Raw genomic sequence first — 10,405 nt, 5'->3', positions numbered from 1 at the left:
CGTGAATGGTAAATTTCAGAAGCCACTTTTAAAGGGGTTCACCTTTCTCTCCGTTTTTTGTCTGTGAAGACAAAGAAATGCAGCACACTAAAACAGTGCAATACAGTTGTTCTTACTAATAGCAGGGAGTAAAACATAAACTCCTCCAAGTAGTTTCTATGTCTGTACACACAAATGCCTTTGAAACATAGACTATCTCTATACCATAATGACTGAGCCACCATGCCTCATTGAATTTAAACTATTCTATGATTTGAGTTAAATACTTGGCCATCTTCTGACAAACTGTCTGCGGCCTCCTCTTCAGCCCAATTCATTTCTTTCCAACAATGGGACTTTGAGGAGGCTTATTGCCAAAAGCTTGAATTCATATAGGCATCTTCTAATTGTTACTGTACTTAGAAGTAACTGTAGCTCTGCTTTGATCACATTGGAGCTCAACATAGGCTGAGTCTTTGTCATTTTAACTATTCTTTCTGGTTTTGTTCAGTTTTAATTATTTTAAGGTAATTTTAGCCAAACTAGTGTGGTTATATACCAATAAACCATTAAAATATCTATAACATAGAAAACCCTTATCAACATTTGTAGCTAACAGGACTGTTTAAGTAACATAACTCCTCACCTACACAGTCACCCTTTGTTGTGTTGTACATTACTTTCTCAGTTCTTCAGGAACTCTACCTGACCTACCTGTTGACTGAGGTGTATCACATAAACCTCGAAAGGACGTGTGGCTGTTTTAAAACTGGGACATGGGTTTGCTTTCATTGTAACTTTACCTTGTCTGGGGAAGGTTTAGTTTCTCATGGGGACACTAATGTCATCTCAGGTTGCCAATGTTCTGTTTCTGGGAGGTTAATGAGGTATTCAGACCACCTACTGATCACTGCAACACAAAGGGATAGAGGATTTTAATCAGATTTTGCATGGATAAATCCAATTTTATTTTATGTTTCCCAAAAAAGGAGGTTAGTATTTTAAACTGGCTTACATCCTATCAATCTGACCAGCTTATTTGGTTTCCATATGTTTGAAAACCAAATATTTTTCTTCCAATTCACAGTTATGCACCATGTTGTGTTGGTCTATCACCCAGAGTACAAAGAAAATACTTGTACAATGACAAAATGTGAAAAAGTATAAGGGGTATTAATATTTTTGCATATTACTAATCTGGATTTTGGTGCCTTTTAACAGGCTGGAGGAAAACAAAAAGGCTTTTGCTCGGATGAAAGAGGCAGGTGTCAGTTTACCGCCACACGGTTACACAAAGGGACCTTTGAAAACATCCAACCTCCTACTGTCTATTGATTATTTTGGGCTCCAATTAAAAGAAAAAAAAAACATTTTATGAACAATCAAATAAAGTACATTGATAAATATGTTGGTCAGAGTGAGAAAAACTTCAGTTTACCTGTCAACAACAAATCCCTGTCAAACCTCTAGACTGGAAAAGTTATGTTGTCTGAAGTTACCCCTTTTTAATTTTGAATGAGAGTCTCTAGTTGCTAAGTTACCAGGTGAATTTATCCAGGTGTTGGGACTGCAGCATATATGATACCATTCATAATTGAGGAGATTATTCAGAATGTGCAGGAGAGAAACTCAACAATGAAGCTATTCACTGGGAATTACACAAACAAAAAAATTTAAATCCTGGAAATTACTATTCAGGTCGACTTCAGTTAGACACATAAAAGAAAATATATATGTATTGTCACATTTTTTACATTATATTTACACACAGTAACACCTATGTGTCTGTAAATACTGTAATTAAAGGTATTCATACCTGAGTTATGTGCTTCTTGGTTTCCTGCTGGCTCTGGTCTGAGCTGTAGTTGTCTATTTCTCTACCCTCCTCTCCACTCTGCCACACCCCCATCTCACCTTTTCACCCTCCTTCTCTGTGTCATTGTATATGGACATGTTGGATTACAGTGGCTCCAAAATGTCAATCCATTTTACCAGATGTTAAAGAAACCTTTGACAATACTCCTGGAAAAACAAAATCAATAATTAATCATATTTTAAGTTTCTCGGTTATAATCAGGTAGAAACAGGAGCAAGTTAAACAAACAATAGAGGAAACAAAGTGGTTTATTGAAAGTTGCATGCAGTCTCAAACAGGCTGTTGACCAGCCAATCGAAATTCGAAACCATAACCCAAATAAAAAACTCCACAACAAAACTAAAGTGGCCACATCATTCTTATTATCATTTCAGAAATATGATTAAATATGCTTGATACTAAGTAGTCAGAGGTAGGTAAAGTACCTAAAACTGTATTGAAATACAGCTTAAGTAAAAGTACAAAATAGACATCCAATGATCATAACACCCAATTTAATATTTTACAATGATGTCCTCTGACCAGGGTCGCAACTACATGTTACTCAGGTGCAATAACCCCCCGCCTCCCTCCCGAAGGAAGGTACGTCAGGGTGAAGGAGCGTAGAAAACATATGTTCGCTCAACCCTCCCTGCCCCCCACCGAGACGAAGACACGTGAAAGGTAAAGCTCGCTACATTTACATTTACATGTGTGCGAGGTGAAGGAGCGTAAGGGCGCGGTGAAGTGTATGCGAACACATCATGGGCGCGCCGCCCCCTGCAGACGGGTTTTGACGCCCCCTCTGGTACAGCGCCCCTATGCGTTGCATGCGCTGCATACCCACTTTTTGCGCCACTGCCTCTGACAGACAGAAATAAGGTTATCTGTAAATTCTAGTGTATGAAAAATATATACTAAAAAAGAAAAACTTTTTTACACATATTTTTAACAACACAACAAACCAATTATTTACAGAATGTAAGATATACAATTTAATTAGAAATACACTGAGGTGGGCAGTTACATTTACTCACATTTACTTGACTAACGTTTTGGAAAAAAAAATGTTAGTTTTTGGAGTACTTTTATTACGCTGTACTTTTTACTTTTTCTCAAGTAATTTTATTATGAAGCCCTAGGCGAAAATTCAACCTGTAAGACTCTTCCGGCATCACCTATCACCACGCCTTCACCCCAGCCAATCAGGACACACCACCTCTCTACCTCTATCCAATCAACTGGCAAGAGCTCCTTCAAAAAGGCGAAGCACATGGATCCACCCGCTTCAGCTGTGTTTCAACCCACCTCCTCCCCGTTTCCATCACCAGCTTCCCAGACGCCTCCAGGTCCCCTCAAGACTCCTCTCTCCAAGCTCCGCTCCACCACCAGTGAGTGGGCCCGGGGGAAGACCTACCTGAGCTTCGTTCGAGCCGATCATTCAAGCTCGCTGCGATTCTCAGCACACACGTCTTCCGCCGGTGTCCGAGCGCCAAATTCTCGGTCCAATAAAATTATCTAACTGCTGTTTCTCTCTCTGTGTGTGAGTCTCTACAGATTGAAATGATGTATCTTGACTCTTACTTGAGTAAAATTGAATCTCTACACACTGTGGGTAAACTTCACTGAACTAAGATCAAGCATGTTTTAATAAAACATTTACCAGACACAGAGACATAATAAAATTTCATAAACTTTATACTGAAAGAAATAGATTATGATTTTTTTTTCTTTTTGCCTGCTTTTATTTTGTAATTATGTTATTTATCTGAATTATGTAAAATGTCCATGTAATTTACAGTTTCTCCATTCAATAATGTCATTTTTAAATATAAAACCACTGATGTTTTGATCAGATACTCAACACTTGAGTATTTTTACCAAATACTTTTTTACTATTACTCGAGTAGTTTATTGAATGGCTGCTGTTTTACTTTTACTTGAGTAAAATTTACCAACCGCCGGGGGGCGGTAATGCGCCATGTTGCCAACCTCCATTAAAATACAGTAGAAGAAAACGTGTTCCGTGCTGCGCATGCGTTGCATATTAACAGGGAAATTTGCAAGTACACCTCATAGACATTAATACTAATAGTATTGATGTCTATGATTTATACAGTCTAGTAGAACGATTTCACATAGATTTTGAGTTAATGGGGGACACGATGTGGAAGCTATTGAAGAAAACATTTAATATCATTTAAAATATTGAATAAGAAGCATGACTATGAAGGATAGTGTGCCACGTTTAATAGCATGAATTACCACGTTTTTGTATTAGTTGGTCACAAGACAAAGCATTTATTTACAGGAGTGTTCGGAAAATTACGGTATCTGCACTTCCCAGCGCTTCAGGAGGCATCGGAGAGAACAGCTGGTCGAAATTGGCGTTCATAAATCGGATCGACCTTGAGCTGAATGTCTCTTACTCCGCGGAGGGCGAATATCCAGTAACCAATTTGAAAAACAACTTTGCTGCGGTCGGTAATACAATGTAAACACCGGTGTTCTGACTAGTTAGTTTTGGTCTATGGGCTGCAAACATGGCGCCGAGCGACGTAAACGTCACACGCTGTGACGTCAGCTCCAAAGCTCTGTTGATGTCTATGGTACACCTCGCTGCTGCAAACAGAAAGGGGCGAGGACGGACCAATGTCAGTCTCATACCTTATTTGGAAATGGAACCATTGCAATCCGGAAGCGAAGGGGGCGCTATTTCCTGTATTATCCGGGGTCTCCCGTTTTTATTTTCTTTTTAAATCTGTGATATATCTTCACCATTAAGAAGGAGTTTCACTCTCAGCATGTATTTGAACTTCAGTCTTTTATTCACTTAAGCGCAGCTCAGTTTTTTAACAAATTTTGTAGTTTTCGGTGTACTTCTAAATCTACTCCTTAGTCGCATCTTTTCGGGGTCCATCGCTGCCTCTAGTGGTGTGGGGGTGGTAACACAACTAATCTAATTACATTACTAAATCAGAATACCACAAAGTCTTTATTATTTATTATTAATTCCAGCATTACTGGAATAGTAAAAGATAAATTCCCTCACAAAAGAACATACCTTTCCATTTTCTTAAGGAAGTAGAGCTAACAAAATGACATAAACAAGACCTGAAAGTGATTCCAGTTTCTCTCGATGGCCAACCTGTTGAAACTGTGGCAAATTTTAAAAATCCTTGTGTCATTCCTGGTAGGTCAGCTCAACTTTGCTGAAAACACTGACTATATCTTTAAGAACTGTTCTCAGAGTGATCTGGTTTAAGATCACTGGTTCTTAAACCAGTGATCTTTAAGACTGGGTCTTAAAGATCACTGGATCCCAGTGATCTTAAAAGATCTTAATATAGATCTTGTATTACCGACCGCAGCAAGATCTATAAGATCTCTTTTAAGATCTTATAGATCTTATAGATCTTAAAAGACTCAGTGATATTAAAAGATCACTGGGTCTTTTAAGAAGACCCAGTGATCTTGAGGTTACCCAACTTGAGGTTGTGTACAACATAGTTGTATACAATTAGAGGTTGTTGAGTTAAAATGTTAAAACTTAACATTCTAACTAGAGTTTTAACTTAACTCAAGTTAAAACAACATTTTAACTCAAGTTTTAACTTTTCATCTTCTCGGCTGGTTTGGTCACATGAGCTGCAGATTTACTGACAGTCTTTTAAGAATATTTTGAATGGCATGAACAGCAGGTAAATAGTGGTGAAACCAAAAACAACTCTGTCTCAACTGTTTGCTGAAAGAACATGGAAGATGGCAGGAAATATTTTAGCAGAAAGCATCCTCATTATTAATCAGTTTAACCCTCTGAGCTCATAAAGTTGTTACTATGTTCTTTTGGCAACTAAGAACATGTATTAGAAGTCATTTATTGACAGTGCAATGATTATTCTTAACCAAACTAAATAACATTTACCTATAGCGTGCAAAGTGTTTTGCTCTATTCACAAATTGTTGATAATGTGATTCCATGAATATGATTTATCATTTTAGAGCCGAAGGAAAATTTCCACCTTGATAGATTAAATTGTTTTATCTTATTTGTTCCTATATATAAGACGCTACCAATAAAAAGTCTCTCAAAATAATATACATGGCACCGTAAAAACAAAAATGTGAATTTTTGCTTATATCTGTTTAACAACCCTGGTTGTAACAACCTGGGTTGTTATTCCTAATTTGTTTATCATTGACTGTTGCTGATTTAAATTTCTTACGTATACGTTGCACATGGTAGTTTTATTATAGTTGATCATGTTGTTTTTCATGTCTCTTTATTTCTTTTCTTCCTCCTATAATTGATGGAGATATACAGATAGTACACTGAAAGCTACAGAATTTGTTAAAAACAACTGTGAGCTGCGCTTAAGTAAATAAAAGAAGTTCAAATACATTCTGACAGTGAAAATCCTTCCTAACGGTGAAAATATATCACATATTTCAAAAGAAGATAAAAACGGGAGGCCGCGGATAATACAGGAAACAGCGCCCCCTTCACTTCCGGAGTGCAATGGTCCCATTTCCAAATAAGGTATGAGACTGACAGTGACCCGTATCCGCCCCTTTCTGTTTGCTGCAGCGAGGTCCTTCTCTGGTAAGGAACTACAGCTATGCCATTAAGCTAGAGAATTTACATATCACTTCCACTTCCTTTGAATACTTTCACATTAAGAGCTATGGAAACGAGTTCATATCCTCCGTTAGCTTTATATTAAATAATGCATTTTACTTTTCTTGTTTCCACCCTTAAACTTTTATTTAGAAGCATGAAATTAAATTCTGCCGAGGTTTTCCACCACCACCATGTAACTTTCCTGTTCCTAGTCATTTAAAGCAGATAAAAGTATTTAAATAACATGAGCAGTTGCACCATGATATTGTTGTACATGTAATACATTTATTCACAGATGAATTCAGTTATACAACAGATTGCAGTTAAATAAGTAATATTAACTAGTAACATTTTAAACTTTAACTTTTATATTTAATTTTTTTCCATTAGGTATTTACATTCTGCTCAATGCTCTGATCTCAGCAGGTTGGATTTAATCACACATTTTCATAGTTTATATATTTTTTCAGGCTTGATTCTTAAATTTACAGACAGTTAATCTTTTTGTAAGGATTTTTAACTAAGTGAGCTTAATTTTCTTTTCCATTTATTAACCCTGCAGTGGCTCCTTAACAACATTAATTTAAGCTGATTTTATTTGACCTGATAAAGGTGAAAATGAGAACAAATTAAGTTAAACAAATGACCTGGTTAGTATGTAGTGGAATATCTGTAGTTACGATAGTTCACCACCAGAGGGCAGTGAGCGCTCATAATCCACAATCAAAAACCTGTTAAACTCGTTTGTTCTGCTGGTTTTCTGCAGAACAAAAAGCTGCTCAGCTCCAAATCTTCTTCATTAACAGCAAAACAGAAATAATGAAAGTTTTCTATTTTTATTCTAGTTTTATTTCACTTTGTAAACTCAAACTGAACTGTTAATATTTATTCAAATGAATCAAACTTTGATTCTGGACGCTGAAGAAAACACAAGTCACGTGACTTTCTGTGGAAAAGGAACTGAAACTAACTTTGATCTCTTTCCTCAAGTCAGTCGCCATTTTGAGCGGAGGGTGGAAATAACATGTTGACTTGTTAACAGAGGTAAGTGTTGCCGCTCCGGGTCCCTCCGAGTCTCTCTCGGCTCTCTGGAGCCTTTCTGACCGATGAACCCTCCGAGGCTTCCCGGGCCTCGGCCACCTCTGTCTGGGTCCCTCGTCTCTCATAGGGTGTGGTCCCCACAGCAGCGCTCTGTTTACTTTATTAAAGGCCTGATCTAGGAAGGAATTAGATTAAATGAAATGTTTTATTGTGAGACGTTGCTGCTTATAAAGTGATTCTAAGTGCATTATGAGAGAAATAATACACAAACCATAAACACACAGCTCAGTAACTGCGGAGTTAACCTGGTGAATGATGAACTTCTATGATACAACTTTTAAAAACTCACTTAAAAACACATTTATTTCTCTGTGTTTTAACTCTGAATGAGCTGCATCTCTGTTTAACCCTTGTATGTCGAAATGGGGTCCAATCGACCCCACACACGTAAAACCTGGATCATTTTCCATAGACCTCTATGTTTGCCTCAGTCCTCGCACCCACAAGGGTTAATGCTGAACTCCTACTTGTATTTCTGATGTTTGATTTCTATTTTTCTTATATTTTATCATTTGCTTTCATTTTCCTGCAACCCTTTGTTCAGCTGCTATGTTTTATTTTAAGTGCTTTAGAAATAAAGTGGTCCACCATGACAGCTGCATCTAAATCTGATCTGTTTGAGTGGAATGTGCAGCAACGACCTTCGCAAATCTAACCTAAATAAAATAAACTAAAAAAGTTAATCTAATGTAACTTTTTTACATCAGTGTTCTTGTTGTAGGGACTCTCTGTGAATCTTTTTAACCTAAAAACCAGAACAAAAACAGTTTTAAACTAGTTTCTCTGCTTGTTGAAGTCAGCAGAAAGTGAATCACATCACTCCATCCCTCATCAGTCTGGGTTCATCAGAACCTGATATTTCTCTTGTCTGGATCAGAACCGGCTTTAACCAGTCCACAGATTTCCTCTCTTCCTCTTCACTGACTTTCATCTTTTTTAATTTTTACCTCTTGTTGCTCCTTGCAGCAGAAAGAATCGGGCCTCACTGAGTGTTTGGGGGCTTCATCCCCTCCTTGAAGCAGCTGATTACCCATGATTCCTTGCAGTGGGTCCAGCTGGTACCTCAGCTGGATGCTGTGGTCCCTGAAAGCAGCTTTAGCTGAGAGGAAATCCTGCTGAGCTGCTCACATGACCACAGAGGCTGACATGTTGCTGAGATCCCAGCTGGACCCGGTTCTGTCTGGAGGAGAGCTGTGGACCCGACCTGAGCTGCTGCTCCCTCAGAACCTTCTGCACACTGACTCCCTCCATACGGAGCTACAATAGAGTCATGATGCGTTCAGGTCCACTGTGGGAGCTAAACAAGTTCACTAGTTCATAGGAAATGTTCACTTGTTCATTCATCTGATTCACTCTGATCCTCTGAACTCCTGATGGGAACCAGCTTTCTGCTTCACTGGACACTTACTGGACCTGGACCACTGGACTGACTGGTTCTGGTTTCTTTCTCAGGCTGACTGAAGTCCAGAAGATGGAAGATCAGGATCTAAAGGAGATCAGAGCAGAACCTCCAGGATCCAGCTGTCCCTCCATGAGGAGTGACCGGTCCAAACCAGAACCTCCAGACTTCAGTACTGAACCTGGACCCTCAAACAGAAAGTAAGAAACCAGTTTCTATCTGGTTCATGTGGATCTACAGAGATAAATTATAGATGATATTAACTGGTTGATCTTTGATCAAACGTAACTTCATTTTCTTCCATATTAAAGTCAAACATGAAGGATGTTGGTCAGTAAATCAGTTTGAATGAAAAATGATGAAAATGTTGCATGAAAACAAAAACCAGCAACAATGTGAGGAGCAACGACTCAGATTGTCTCTGAACTGGATGTTGCAGCAACTAGTTGACTCTTTACTCTGCAGTAACTTTTCCATCACTAGTCTCTCGTCTCAATCACGTCACTAAACTGATTTTTACAAGAAGATGAACCAGGTGAGTTTGTCAAAGTTTAAATTATATAAACATCCAGAAAACTGAATAAGAGTCGAAACACTGAATTTCTTTAACTCGAGACTAAAAACCATCTGATTTCAGTGGCTTTGATTATAAATGAAACAGTGACCAACATATTTGATGGTAATGATTTTGGTGATGCTCTCATCAAATATAATGTCTGTTCAGTTGTTGAATGCCTGGTGTTTTCTTTGTAGCTTTCTGTCTTTATTATGCAAAGCGCCTTGAACTGCCTGCTGCTGAACTGAACAAATAAACTTGAAGGTTCAGTTTGACCCAACAGATCAGTCTGAATGTTTCACTCTGGAGCTTCAGACCTGCAGCAGTTTGTGTTCAGAGCTTCTTCTCTGGTTTTTATCTCAGTTTCTCACTGATTGATCTGAATAACAACATGTTTGTGTTTCAGACGTCAGAACCTCAAACGGAGAGCAGAACCTCCAGGATCCAGCTGTCCCTCCATGAGGAGTGACCGGTCCAAACCAGAACCTCCAGACTTCAGTCCTGAACCTGGACCATCAGAACCAGAGTAAGAAACCAGTTTCTATCTGGTTCATGTGACTCTGCAGAGCAGGACTGGTTCTAGGCTTGGATACACGAGGAGACAGAAAGTAAAGGAGGCTTTATTATGCGTCCATTTTCTGTTCCATGATATTTATTAACATTGATGACTAGTGATTGATTGATGGGATAAACTTTGTCCAACTCCACAACAAAACTCAACCCTAAAACCTTGAAATTAAAAAGTTTCTTCATAAACTTTTTATTTTCTTGTTAAATCCAAGATTTAACCAACAACATAACATTTATCTACTTGGATTGTGATCATGCAGTTTTGCATCTTAAGCCAATTTGGACCTAAATGAACATAAAAACTGTTTTCTTTCAAACAGTAAT

The 10,405-nt window shown here is 38.2% G+C and overlaps 1 protein-coding gene across 3 annotated transcripts in view; it reads left to right on the top strand.

Moving 5' to 3' along the window:
* The first annotated feature begins 7,008 nt into the window (after positions 1-7,008).
* Positions 7,009-10,405, top strand: part of LOC148160730 (NACHT, LRR and PYD domains-containing protein 3-like) — a 42,226-nt gene continuing 38,829 nt past the window's right edge. For 2 of the 3 annotated variants that reach the window (XM_088013134.1, XM_088013130.1), the window contains exons 1-3: positions 7,011-7,499; positions 9,009-9,155; positions 9,918-10,037. In XM_088013134.1, coding sequence (XP_087869260.1) covers positions 9,028-9,155; positions 9,918-10,037 — 248 coding nt within the window. In that variant the 5' untranslated portion in view covers positions 7,011-7,499; positions 9,009-9,027. Of the gene's footprint in view, positions 7,500-9,008; positions 9,156-9,917; positions 10,038-10,405 lie in introns of all 3 variants that reach the window. The other variant, XM_088013139.1, reaches the window with a different exon arrangement.

The sequence above is a fragment of the Poecilia mexicana genome, unplaced genomic scaffold (genome assembly GCF_051168715.1).
Source record: "Poecilia mexicana isolate PSO_F unplaced genomic scaffold, ASM5116871v1 scaffold_2, whole genome shotgun sequence".
Taxonomy (NCBI): Eukaryota; Metazoa; Chordata; class Actinopteri; order Cyprinodontiformes; family Poeciliidae; genus Poecilia; species Poecilia mexicana.
The sequence above is the reverse complement of the archived record's forward strand: the minus strand, read 5'-3'. Positions and strand labels throughout refer to the sequence as shown.